General features: G+C 35.7%; 1 protein-coding gene across 1 annotated transcript; it reads right to left on the bottom strand.

Annotated features, from left to right (window-relative positions):
• Positions 1-2,426: 2,426 nt before the first annotated feature.
• LOC143598418 (3-epi-6-deoxocathasterone 23-monooxygenase CYP90D1-like) lies at positions 2,427-7,636 on the bottom strand. The gene is made up of 7 exons (XM_077076638.1): positions 7,383-7,636; positions 6,545-6,869; positions 4,514-4,915; positions 3,867-3,956; positions 3,579-3,764; positions 3,334-3,464; positions 2,427-2,732 (listed from the first exon to the last, which is right to left on the bottom strand). Exons 1-7 carry the CDS (start codon positions 7,634-7,636, stop codon positions 2,645-2,647), a joined length of 1,476 nt encoding a protein of 491 aa, XP_076932753.1. The 3' UTR covers positions 2,427-2,644.
• Between the last annotated feature and the right edge of the window lie 6,505 nt (positions 7,637-14,141).

The raw sequence follows: 14,141 nt of genomic DNA, 5'->3' as shown, positions 1-14,141 counted from the left end.
TATGTTATCAACAAATTGTTGTAGCATATGAAATATTTTTCAACCAACTTGCGGTGCTTTGCTTTTGTGATTTGTGACGTTAGATATGATGCACATGAGGTGCTCGATGAAATGCGCCTATGTTCGTTTGGGTTTTAGAAAGGTTGTGATGATTTTCTGAGCCTAGGTACGGTGCACATAAGGTGTTTTGACAGAATGCTTTTATGATTGTGCTGATCTTTTCGGTTTTTCGGCGATGACTGACTGACTCTTGGCGTGACGACTGTGGTTCTTGGAAAGAAGCAACTACAATTGCAGCCATGAATATCGTCTGAGGCTAAATTTAGATTGTTGACTTTTGTGACCGCTTCCTGTCTTAACATCATCAATGTCAGTGACGTGGTTAAACATGGAGTTGCTCGGTCTTTTCATTTGTTCGCATTATGATGGTGAAAATGTATTTTTTTTGTGTGTGTGTATGCCATGGTCGTATTATGGCCTGGATTTGATCAATGATTTCAGTGATTTGGGGTTTTGTGTTTATGAAATTGGTCTTGCCCTTACTATTGACTGTGTTTGTAAATCAAGTTTCTAACTTGCATTTGATCTGTCATTTCATATGTTCGCATTATCATAGTGAAAATGGGTTTTTTGTTTATCTAATTATGGTGTTCAAGATCATAGAGATTACCTTTGATTATCTATTGTGGCAGAAAATTGGTGTTTCTTGAAAACCTTTGGATGATATTATTGACCCATTAAAATAACTTTGATTTGGTTTAGCATAAAATAACGATATGAGGCCATTCTACGTGGCCGATGATTTTCGTGTTTGAGATTTTTTTTATGTTCTACCTAGAAGCTGTGACGACACGCTTCAATCTGTCGACGAACTTGAACCTGTCAAAGTTAATTGGAACAAAATAGTGTTCATCTACTCTTTGGCATGGCAAACCGGATGGTAATGTGAAATGAACTATGGTTTCTCTCACATCGCAACCAATAGATTTGCAGCTAAGGTGGATTTACCTTTCTTTGTTTCCGTGTTTACTGATCGAAGCCCTATGTCCCTATGTGTTGTTTGAATGCAGGAAAAGCCTATGAGCGTACATCGATCTTTGTGGTGGCCACAAGTCTGTGTCTGCCATTTGTTTACAGGTTTCCTTCCGCTATAAAACTTGAACAAGAAGTGGGCTCATGGGTAATATATAAAAAGAAGTTGCATTAAGCATCAAATAATTGGATTTTATGTGCAACGAAGTGAGTTTCTGGTCATGAAATGTTTTGTGCAAGGTTGGGCTTCTGGTCATGAAATAATTGTTCAAAGCTACTATCATGTCAAATAAGAAACAGTTGTGTGTAAAGATTGAAAAACATGTCCCAACGTTTGGAAACTAAACAAGAGCCAAAACAAAAGTCAGCACATATAAAGAATGAAAAACATGTTTCAGCCATATAGTTTATGTGTATCTAATAAGTACCTTTAACCATTTGAAATAATAATAATCAGTTTGAGGTTTAAGTTATCATATAAATTATTTTATTTGTTTTGTATCAGCAGTTACTTCCCTCTTTGATTTTGCTCTGAACATCACCTTCATTAATCACAAGGTTTGTTTTCTTAATTTATTTTCCATACTGTTATAAACTTATAATGCTCAATAGGTAGGTTAAGTGAATGTTCATCTAAATTACAAGTCATGTTCTCATTGCTCATAGATTGAAGGCATATCAATCTTTTAGTTTAGAGCTCTATAAAATGATATAGTTTGAAATTGCTGTTGTGGATTAATAGTCAAAAGTCAAAGTGAGGCTGCTGATATCAGATCCCTTTGAAGGGTTCTTGAAATTTGAGGTTTGATATTTAAATGGTGAAGATCAAGGTTTCACCATCTCTGTTTTCTAAGGTAGCCAACACTTTTTTGTATAGAGTTGTCAACTTTTTTAGGGTCTAAATTATGATGTTTTGTTTGGTTTGTGTACAGGTTACCTTAAGGTGGCTAAACGTTAATTGATAATCAGGATCAGATTAAGCTTCTAACAATGCACGGAATAACTTAAAAGGCCACGCCACATTGATTGTTGTAGCTCATGGTAGAACTGAGGTATAGGATTTTTTTTTTGTTTTGCAAAGTTTAGACCATTTTAGAGTTTGTATGCAAGTTTTAGGCGAGACAGTTATTACTAGCCTCTTTAGAGTATATAGCATTACGAAAGATTGGGGCACATTGAACATGTCAAAATTGAGCTACAAGAAGTTATTACTAGCCTCTTTAAAGTATACATCATTAGGAAAGATTGGTACACATTGGACATTTTTAAATTGAGCTACAAGTCTTGGAGAGTTCACTCTTTGTGCTTTCGTAACATACGATTGTATTTTCTTTTTCCAACTTCACGCCCCCGCAGCAACGCGGCGGGACTAAATACTAGTTTACTTTAAAATTTAAACCAAACTATGCAAAATTAATTAACCCTAATCAAGTTTACATAAAAAGGTTCAATTCCTATTTTCTCCACTTGTGTCCTTTTTAACATGCACGTGTGTAAGTTTGATGAGACAAATATTCCATGTCCCCTCACACGTGTGGTTCTTGTTCTTCATCCAGCTTGTCTTTTGCTTTTGACAGATATAGAAGGCCCACAAAATCATAATTACTCCTCTTTAATTCTCTCTTTTGACCCAAATTGGCATCCTGTTTTTCATTCTTACTGTTGGGAAGTTGATAATGGTGTCATCCTCAGCTACCCACCTGCATTTGAACCCGACGTAAACACAAAAATTTTACATGAACCTAAACAAGACGTGAATCTGATCAAAATCATGTCATAGAATTGTACATATGAACTCACATGACACGTTTAACCCAAAAAAAATGTTAATGCTTTAAACTATGATAACTTATTTTTAAACTTGTTTAGTTTGGTATAAAAAATAGCCAAAAATTTTACACCAAGTCACCAACTCAAACACGACATGAATCCGAAAATCGTGTCTACTACACATGCACCCATATGACACGTTTAACCCAAAAAATATTGTTAATGCTTTAGAAGTCTAGATTTACATATTATTTTTTTGAAGCAATTATATTTAAACAAACAATTTATTTTTAAGCTTTTCAATTTTGGTATAATAATACCTAAATAGTTTAATTTAGTTAATAAAACACATTCTGAAAAAAATACATAAGTAAAAAATATTGGCTAAACAGGTCAACCTGCGAACCAACTGGGTTGACACAAATGCGGCCGGTTTAGCTAAACGTGTTCACAGGTTCAACCTGCAACTGACCCTAACACGTTTAGATAGTACATTCTTTTATCTTTACCCTTTGCATGTGTAACAACTACCTGAACTGAGTAACAAAATGGTGTAGGAATATGGAAGCTTCTAGTCTAGACAAATCATGCCCAGGACATAGCCTGAGTCCTCCTCCAAATGGAGTGAAGCAAGTGTTGCTACCACTGCTCATATCTCTATCCTGTTCATCACAAAAGATTCAAATTTTCATAAGGTTAATATAGTACAACTTAAACAACACAATATTGTATTATTACACCAAATGCATGTTTATAATAAACAATTAGCTAGTTACCTGCCACCTCCAAGGGTTAAATTGCAAAGGTGACTCATGGTGATTATCATCAAGATGGACTGATCTAAAATGAGTCAACACACACCACCCTTTTGGTATAAGGTATCCTTTGATCTCCACATCCTTCATAGCCTTTCTAATCACTCCCATTATTATATTTCCTAGTCTTAGAGTTTCTGTGATCACCTGTTTAGTTCATTTTAGTGTTATAAACTTATAATTATGCAATTGGTGTACGTTGTCGATTTAGGTAAACCAAAGTGCACGAGCGAGTCAAGTTTAACGTACATTTTGTGTAAACGGTAATGATAGGTAATCATCCCAACACAACGGATCTCCAAGGTCTTTTTTACGTCTTTTCAACTCCAAATTTTCCTCCTAATGATCATCATCAAACGGTGAATGGGTGGGGAAAATGATTACTAGAGTGAAACGATAGCGAAAAATAATCATTACAAGTATTAAAGATGGATTATATACTATGCAACTTTTAATGGTGCATGTCACCTTCATTACTAAGGCCATGCAACATGCACCAAAGTAGTGAATTTTGATTACACTACAACAAAGTATATGTGATCACTTTATGATTTATATTAACACTTAAAAATAGTAACTTTGTATCACACTTATAAGTTTGTTAAAGTAGCTTAACTTTATAGTTCTATGAAAATAATAAGACATGTACTTGTAAGTGTTTAAAAACATAAAAGTTTGCATCCATAAATTATGTATATCATTATAGTGAATAAAGATTGCAAAAAGTTTAACTCTTAAAAGTGCCAAGTGCTTATGTAGCTGTATTATAAAGTTTGACTTCTAGCTAATTTCAACACTAATTAAGTACATCTCTTTTTCATAATTTTAGAACACTTTTAAGTGTATAAATATACTTGAAATGGAATATTATAACATATATGCAATTGAATAAGTACCTTAAGTTGATGGAGAGCTTTGGGACAGTCGAATAAATATTTGATGGCTAAAGTTATAAGTAACGGGACAGAGTCCTCTCCAGGAATCATCAAATCAATCATATTATCAGATATTAATTCATCTGTTAGCTTTTCGCTCTTATTGTTGAGTAACACATCAGCCACGTCCATTGTATTTTGTGAAAGAGAACCACCATTTATCTTTTTATCCTGAATAATTTGAAGGACTAATTTTACCATCTTTTTCTTGGCTTCTAATGAGCGATGAAGTTGTGTTCCAGGCAATTTTATGGGTAATGACATGAGTCCCGCAATGAATTTTTGGAATTGAATCTTCAAAAACTCCATTTCTTCACCCGGATCTAAACCAATCAAAGCTTTGGCCAGTACTTGAAATGCAATCTAAGAATAATCAAGAGAATCACAAGTATAAGTCGGTATGCGTGAACTTTTAATAATACTCAATAGCTGTCTGCTATATCGTACAAACATTTACGCTTTAGTGCATGCATATATTATGAATATAACAACAGTAGAACTCGAAAAATTCTAATAGCGACATGTAAAATAGGTAGGGAACATATGATTAATTACATGGACCATATGTTGGTGATATTTGTAGACAAAATAATTAAATTATAATGATTATGTAACCAATAACTAGGGTTGTAATTGCCTTATACCATAAAAGTGTTGAGAAAAATCAAAAGTTAACATTTACTTTTGTAACTTGCTATTTGCTTAACCCCTTTTCCCCACACTTAAGACACCCAAACAAACTACTTTTTGGTTTTGTGATTTTGTTTTCTTCTTCTTACAAATGGCCAAAATAGTTAACAATCAACACCTTTCATTTACACTGTAAATGTAGAGAACTTAAATTTGAAATTTCCTTGGAAAATATAAATAATTAATTTAAGTTTTAGTTCTATATCTAATTAACAAAACATGTTTTCAGTAAAATTAATTTGAACCAATTATCTCTTAAAAAGATCACTAGTATTCTAGTAGAAAAGTAAGTATTAGAATGGGTGATTCTACAGAATCCAAAAAAAATAAATAAATAAAATAAATAAGCATGAACATCAATGGAATGAAATATCATATTATTTGTTCCAAAGCAAAAGATCACAATAATTAAACATGGTCAAATGAAGCAACTTGCTTTAGGTTTATTTTATACAAAAGTTATTGTATATATAATAAGAAAAAAAACCTGGAAGGAGTTCGGCAAGCTTTTATAATTAGGTTATGTATATTATATATAGGCATAAAGACTTAAATTGCGGGGTGATCATAATATTAGTAATAATTGTTAAAATCAAGTATTTAATGTGATGTTTTTTAAGAACTAGTGAAGTAATCATTGATTTAAATCATCATAGTAATTTGATGCAAGAAAAAACAAATAAATTTGCCAAAAACAATATATATGTAAACAATTTCTTAATTTTCAACTAGAAAATATGATAAGAGAACATCATAATACACACTTACACGTATTAATTAAAATACAATAATCAAAACATTAAATATTAAGAGAAAAATAGAGATACTTAGCAAACTATTACAAATAATCATTGATTTAAATAATCATATTTGTTGTAAGAAATTAAAAAATTAAATTAGCCAAAACAATTTATACACGCACCTTTGTTTCAGAATAAAAAGATGTTTTAAGAAACGGAAGATACACTTTTAAGGGAAAGTTAACGTACAAATTAAATTAGCATGTCAATTGTGATAATCAAGTAGTGTAATTATATGTATAAATAGTGTAATATGTAATTGCATCGTAGTGTAATTACAATATGCTATAATTACACTACACTATAATTACAATATCTATACGTTAATTTAATTTGTATTTGATCCAACCCTACACTTATAATATTAGTTAAAATACAATCAAAACATAATAAGAAGTAATAAGAGAGAAAAACAAATATGCTTGATATATAGAATATAGATATTTTTGTGAAGCTATAACCAACTTAATGTATAATATTATTAGAGAGAAAGAGAGCATACATTTTTGGTTTCATCTTGAATGTAAATAGGACGATCTTCTTTCCAAGTATCCATAGATTGCAAAAGCAGTTTTCTCATATTACAAGTAACTTGAGCTTTAAGATATGGAGACTTGAAGAAAGAACCAATAAGTCCATGAATTCTCCGGTGCAAACTTCCGTTTATCCGCAAAATTGATGACTCTCCCATCAACTCCGTCAACGATTTCGGATACGACGGCACGAAACTATTGGCATCGCTTTGTAATATTATTTTGCTCACTTCTGCATCAGTTGATACGATCGTTGGACTACCAAATAAATGTGACTTGAACACCTTCCCATACCTATCCAAAAACAAAATAAATAAATTAATAAACAAACCAAGTTTTCAAATTTAAAATGTTATATTCAAAAAGGTTTAGCAGCGCAGCTTGCTGTATGTTTCCATTCAAGCGCAAACAGTAAACACTGTATGAGAAGGTGTTATAAACCAAGTTTTCAAATTTAAACTGCTATATTCAAAAAGGTTTAGCAACGCAGCTTGCTGTATGTTTCCCTTCAAGCGCAAACAGTAAACACTGTATGAGAAGGTGTTATAAACCAAGTTTTCAAATTTAACATGCTATATTCAAAAAGGTTTAGCAACGCAGCTTGCTGTATGTTTCCCTTCAAGCGCAAACAGTAAACACTGTATGAGAAGGTGTTATAAACCAAGTTTTCAAATTTAAACTGATATTCAAAAAAGGTTTGGCAGTGCAGTTTGCTGTATGTTTCCCTTCAAGCGTAAACAGTAAGCACTGTAAACACTGCTCGTTTAAATGTAATTCTAATGGACACAGAATAATATAAATACTAACAAGAGACAGCGTTTATCCATGAACGATTGAGGACGATCGGTGTAGCCACACGCGATGAAATCTAGAGTTTCGCCGATGAAAGGCCAGCCCATGCTTCCTAAGAGAATTCTCTTACTTGGTGATGATGATTTGCATGGAGAACGACGACGTTTGTTGATAAAGACGAACGAGACGAAAGCGACCACGATCGCATAGAAGACGGTGGTGGTGGTGGTGGTGATTGAGAGGAGGAAGGAGGTGAATATGGAGTCCATGAATGGTGGTTTAGGGTGGCATGTGAGTGTACACTTGTAGTTAGTTGTGAGTGTAAGTAATAATATTGGTGGTGGTGGTGAGATGAAAATGTGGACGTACGTGTGTACACGCGTGCTTTAGATTATGAGTCATCACATAATACCTTGATAAAGTCTCATTGAACAAAAGCAAAAGCAACATCTAAGTTTTTCTTTTTTTTTTTTAGTATTTTATGATAATGATAGTATAAATGTTTGCTAGAAATTGTCATATTAGTTTTTGTATAGTGGAGGAATTGTTTATACTCAACTAGTTTTTTAACCTGACGTGTTATGTTGGGCAGGTCAAATAACGCGTCGTATGGGTCGAATCCGTTTATGTACCTTTCACGTTGTAGTTGTGCATTACTGTGGGTTCGAACCTTAAAATTAAAAGAACGACATTTGTTCGGTTGGTAAAGCCTGAGCGTTGTCAGTCTCGGGCGCTGCGACACTGAGTCGGTAAAACTTGGGCGTTGGTAAAACCTAAGTGTTGTCGGTCCCAGGCGTTGCGGCGGTGAGTTGATGCGAATTCGGTCGGTTTTGATCGGTTACGTTCGTTACAATACCGGAGGTAAACAAAACGGTCGGTAGAACCCGGACGCTGATAAAAACCTAATGTTGTCCATCCCGGGCGCTTTATCATTGAGTTAAGACATATAACCATCTGATTGTCAAATTTGAAAAAAAAAATGATGTTGACCACTTTTGTGCTGCCACCTGGTCTAATAGGGGCTTAGCGGCACCAAAATTGTTAATTATATATATATGTGTGTGTGTATAATATTAGTTTTGGGTAGGATTTTATTATGGTTAACTAATTAATCAACAAATTATTGAAAGATCATCATGTGAAACCAAACCATTATAAGAATTATAAGAAGAATGTATATAGAAAGAAAATGCTTAGTAGCCTGTTGGTTGTTACGCATTTGTGACAAACATTGAAAGACCTCAGATTTTCGCTTGTTAAAAATCATTTATTGCGCATGTCGCAAATTTCAGACTGGCTTTACAGCTCAGCCATCCGCCGATTCGGGCTTTTTTTTATTTTTTTTCAATTAATTGGCTCTTCATTAATAATCAAAAACAACCAAACGATTTACAATGAAGTGGCAGGTAAGCGGGCAACAAGCTGTGCCGCAACCCCCTTTTGGATAGCAAACCCAACCCTACTAAAAACAAAATTTTGATTCTTATGGGTCGATAAATTGCTATGCATGACTTTCTGAACTCTATTTAGAAGGTCAAAGGCAAAAGTGACCAAAAGTGTCAAAGGCAAATGGGATAAACACGGGTTTATTTGAAAATTACACTTTACGCCATTCTCTTGATTACCGCCGTCGCTAATTTGAAGCAAATTTGTCTCACATTTAGATCCTTTTTCATAACAAATGCGTTGCAAATGTGTGACAATTTATAACGCATTATAGTGTGTCATAAATTTTCGTAGCAATTTCATCAGTTTTCTTATAGAGAGTTAAAGATTTGTTAAAAAAATAAAGCTCTATAAGCGACTAAAATACTTTATAAAAGTTTTATTAACAAAACAAGGAAAACTTAGATTCATTTAGGAGAGTTCTAATAATCCATCTTTCACTTGTTTTAATTAACAACTTTAAAGACACGTACATATTTATTTACCATGATCAACTGTATTTAATGTTATCTGATTTATTTATATAAGACTATCTAATAAGCTCTACATAAGTTTCTCGATAACTAAATCTTATGATTTCTTATGATTAACAGAAAAAAAAAGACTTTATAATAAACTATATTTTACATGATTTATTTATTAATAGAATACTAATAAGCTTTACATAAGTTTCTCGATAACTAAATCTTACTAATAAGCTATGCAGATTTTCGGCACACTGTTTTGTCACAAATGCATATTAAACTGTTGTTTGCTACGTATTTGTGACAAACCTAGAAAGACCTCAAATTACCAAAAGTATTTTTATTTTCAAAGCAAGCAATTTGAATTTTCTTTTTCCAACAGACATAAAATAAATGCCAAGATTCTATCTGTGTCAAGATTCAATGTTATCACACAAACGAATAAATAAACTCTTCGGTCATGTCAATGATTTGCATTCTAGTTATTTTATTTCGTTATTTATATTAAATAAAGTTGCTAATCATAAAATAGTAAAAGTACTTCAATATGAGTTGAAGAGTATGAAGAACGCCGCATTGCCATGAACCCATGATTATGGGTTTATACTATATTATTATTTTTTGTATTTTCCTCGTTTGAGTATAGCTTTATGACTTTATTATGTTCTTATTTTTTATATGGGTCTTATTTTAAGTTTCCGGGTTTACTTTCGTTACATTTATAATTAACTTCGTTAAGTTACCGGTTTTAACTTTTTTCATTGTCAAGGGGCTTATTTGGTGTTCAACTTTGCTTTTAAGTCCGTGACCATTTGGTCCACTTTTGGATAAGACTCTATAACTCTTGGTCACGAGTTAGAATCTCACTTTCAGCACAAAAAATCTTGGTGCCATTAACGAGGATGTAATTGAGCTTTCAGACGTAGGTAAGTCAATGGATTTTACAAGTTGTCGGTTTCCTCCTGGAATAGGTTGGCGTTATCCTCGAGGGTCAAACTAACTTTGGACGGTTGAAATCTCGTTTGAGGTATGGACACACTTGGGCTTTGAAGAGGCATGCCACTAAACCCGAATTGTCATCGTCCTTCGAAGGAAAAAAAAAAACTTTGCCTTTCAATTTAGTGTGAGCTATTCAATTATTTTGATCCTAATGTTTTAACTAATCCAACTAAGTGACTTAACTAAATATAGCCACGGGTAAATTAGTCTCTCCTTTATCTTTGCTTTAACCCTTATCATCATTGTTTCCGTTGACACTTCTCTTATTGTTTTGTCGATAATAGACTTTTTCCGATCTCTGCATTTCGTTTGCTACCGTATTATGAAAGACGATTACGGTAATTAAAGTTAATGTTTCACTAAGAACCTATAATTTTGAATTTATCTAAGATGTGATTTCATAATAATATTTCTTATTGAACCATAATTTGAATATTTTTGTGAAGATTCATCATTCATAGCAAGTGCATTGATATCAAAAGTGATGCCCAAAGGCTTTACTAGGGTTTTGGATCGTCCATCATCAAGTTGCATTATATTAAACTTTCCAAAAAAGACACATCTACTTTAAGACTAGTCTAAATAGACCCAACTATAGAACGTAACATAGACGGCATTCCAAGTCAAACAACGACTTAATCATCAAAGCATAAAAGGGACAAGTTCACAAGACATAAGACAATGATTTATTGAACTTAAACAATTATGATATACTTTTATACTACAATTGAAGAGGTATGTACCCGCCTCAACACCGAGCGAGGCGGGTCAACCCACAAGATATAGACAAGAGGCTTGAAATCAAGATATTATGAAGGCACAAGGCCAAAACCTATGCGCATGGCGCATATCACATATGCTCACGCATATCACATATGCTCATGCATCACATGCTCATGCGTCACATATGCTCACGCATCACATATGCTCACGCGTATCACATGCTCACGCACCATATATGCTCACGCATATCACATCTGCGCGTGACGCATCCGCGCGTGACGCATATCACATGCTCACGCATATCACATCTGCGCGTGGCGCATCCGCGCGTGGCGCATATCACATGCTTGTGCATATCACATCTGCGCATGAAACATCTGCGCGTGAGAATAAAGAGAAGACCTCGCGCATCCTCAGGATAGGCGCATATCACACATGCACATAATCAACCTCGTCCTTATCCAAATCAGGATAAGGACAACCTTGATTGTGCACGTCAGACAACCTTCCAGAAGGTATCTTTTTAAGGAATAAGAATATGCTGATGTTGACAGCTGCCAATGAAAGGTGGACAACTCAGCAAAACCCATGTGCTACCACGTGATTGCACATGGGTCAGAGAATAATCAATGAAAAAGCACCAGGTGTCCCAAGGACACGTGGCGCAAAGCAATTGGAGGAGGCCAAAAAGGCCCTAATTGGGTCTGAGCCCAATCATTGGAAACCCTAGCACTATAAATACCACATCAACTCCACAAGGAGAGGTATGCCCTATTACACAGTATTAAGCTATATTAAGCAATACACTCCAGTTTCCTTACTCTCAGATTATTATCTTCTCCTACAAACTCTTATTCTCACACCGGAGGGTTACCCCAAAGAGGACCCCTCTGTCCCTTTCTGAGGGGTAAGTTTACGGTGCTGTTCATTTTGTAGGTGGAAGAATCCAGATTTCAGAGAACCATCGGTGAAATAGCATAATCACACCCGAGGAAAGTTGATCGTCTACCAGTGAGCCGATCCCCGTTCAGCCTAACCTATGGAACGGAGGCTATGATTCCAGCAGAAATTGGATGCCCATCCCATAGAGTGCTCATGATGAGCAAGATTGATAACGAGCGCGAAAGGAGGTTGGATCTCAACTTACTTGAAGGGCGCAGAGAGGCGGCTATCATCAGTGAAACCAAATACAAGAAAAAACTGGAAAAATATTACAATCAGCGCGTGAAAGAATGCCACTTCAAGAAGAATGATTTTGTCTTTCGAAACAATGAAGCTAGCCGCGCGATACCCCCGGGAAAGATGTCCCCCAATTGGGAGGGACCTTATCAAGTCTCGGAAGAATTGGGAAAAGGCGCATACGCTTTAAAAGATTTGAATGGAAAGAAGATCCCGCGCGCATGGAACGCGGCACAGCTTAGAAAATGTTTCATGTAAAAATTGTCAAGTTTGTAATCAAGGCTTTTTAAGCCATTATGAATAATGATACGCGCTATCTTCTCTTAATGTGGATTCTATTACCTTTTGCATACATGTTTCACACTTCCTTTTATTAATTTTGAGCAATATGACAACATTGTATTGACATCAAAACAAAAAATAAAACGAAGTAAAACATACATGCGCGAGCTTCAAGCTCAAACGCGTTAACGAGTCTTAACTCTAAAACGTCAGGGCCTTAGCCCAATAATATGAGCCTTAGCTCAGGGCCTTAGCCCAATAATGTGAGCCTTAGCTCAAATCACTCACAACATCCATCCTACATGCTGCGCAGCCTGACCATAAAAATACCTAAGCACAACTAAGGCAAAGCACATGCCAAAACATAGTTGTTAAGGTCTCAGGTCGAGGTCGCGCATGAAATTGTAATGGATATCAGAGTAACACATACTGACACGTAAAGGCTAAAAAACTCATAATTCCCTATAATAAATGTGCGATAACGTCGCGCAAAAGAGGAATAATGAAACGCCAAAGCACGTGTCAACATAGTCAGGATATTGCAAAATCACTTACAATATGACAAGGATTAAGTATAATAATTTCCTTACAACCTTGTTCTTATTTCAACGTGCAAGCATATCTTATATTCAACAAGCAAACATGCAACATAAAGAGATGAATGGGGAATACGCAAGATGCGAATAAGGGAAAAACAAAATTTCATTCCAAAGCATTGAAATTTACAAGTTTACAAGATGATGAGATACAAACTACAAATAAAAAAAACATGAAGGGCTTCTCAAGTCTCCACGTCGACGTCAGCCTCTTCATCGTCCTCATCACCGTCCTCAGCATCTAGTGCAGCCCGCTCCTCGTCATCTCCAAACTGACCATAGTCAAGATGTTCGTCCTGAATGGAGTCGCCTTCTATCACAATAGTGTCAGGAGCGGGTCCTTTGGCCACGCCAGAGCCGCTAGCAGGGGCAGCATTCCCCGCGCCATCATCGCCGCCACCAGCCCCTTCGCACTCGTCAAGTAATTTCTTTAGCGCGCCGAGATCGGGCTGGTCTGCGAGCGCGGATATCTGCAAATCATAAGGAAAAATATGAGTACAAAAAGACTAGGAAAATAAGTCAAGGTAAACTCATTAAGGTTAAAATACCTGCGCAAGGATGGGAATGGGAGTATTCAAATACTTCTCCCCCATCTCGGCCATGTCCGCGCAGACAACGTCGAGCTGATAAAGGTAGTCGGATGGGTTCTTCTTCAGCATGCTATATTCACAGCCATCTTTAAACCCTTCAGCTCGACCCACCAAGCGCGAGGCAGCGTTGCAATCCATCACAAGGGCCTGAAACTCGTCTGAGTATTTCATCGCATAAGCGCAACGAGTCATACCCTGTGAGACTAGCCATTGGCGATCCTGCGCAAGGGAAGAAACAGACGTCTCAAGAGCAGGAATCTGAGAGTTTAACAACTCAACAGTTTCCTTTGTCTGTTTCAGCTCCTCTTTGTCGGACGCTGCTGCCGCCAAGGCCTCTTCCCTTTCCGCTCGCGCAGCATCGAGTGCTTCCTGGCTAGACGCTGCCGTCGCCAAGGCTTCATCTTTCTCTGCCCGCGCGGCCGCAAGCTCCTTCTTCAGGCGCGCAACCTCACTCTCCAATGATGATTTGTCAGTTATAGACTGCACAAGAGCTTG

Source organism: Bidens hawaiensis, unplaced genomic scaffold, assembly GCF_021521415.1.
Source record: "Bidens hawaiensis isolate Kalapana, Puna unplaced genomic scaffold, B.hawaiensis_p1.1 tig00050098_1, whole genome shotgun sequence".
Classification (NCBI taxonomy): Eukaryota; Viridiplantae; Streptophyta; class Magnoliopsida; order Asterales; family Asteraceae; genus Bidens; species Bidens hawaiensis.
The sequence above is the reverse complement of the archived record's forward strand: the minus strand, read 5'-3'. Positions and strand labels throughout refer to the sequence as shown.

Excerpts from the sequence above, each read along its gene's own strand:
- LOC143598418 (XM_077076638.1), bottom strand. The coding sequence starts at position 7,636 with ATGGACTCCATATTCACCTCCTTCCTCCTCTCAATCACCACCACCACC. Across the intron at positions 6,870-7,382 it reads ATGGATAAACGCTGTCTCTT|GTATGGGAAGGTGTTCAAGT; the intron begins GTTAGTATTTAT and ends GTTTTTGGATAG. Across the intron at positions 2,733-3,333 it reads CATTTTGTTACTCAGTTCAG|GTGGGTAGCTGAGGATGACA; the intron begins GTAGTTGTTACA and ends GTTCAAATGCAG.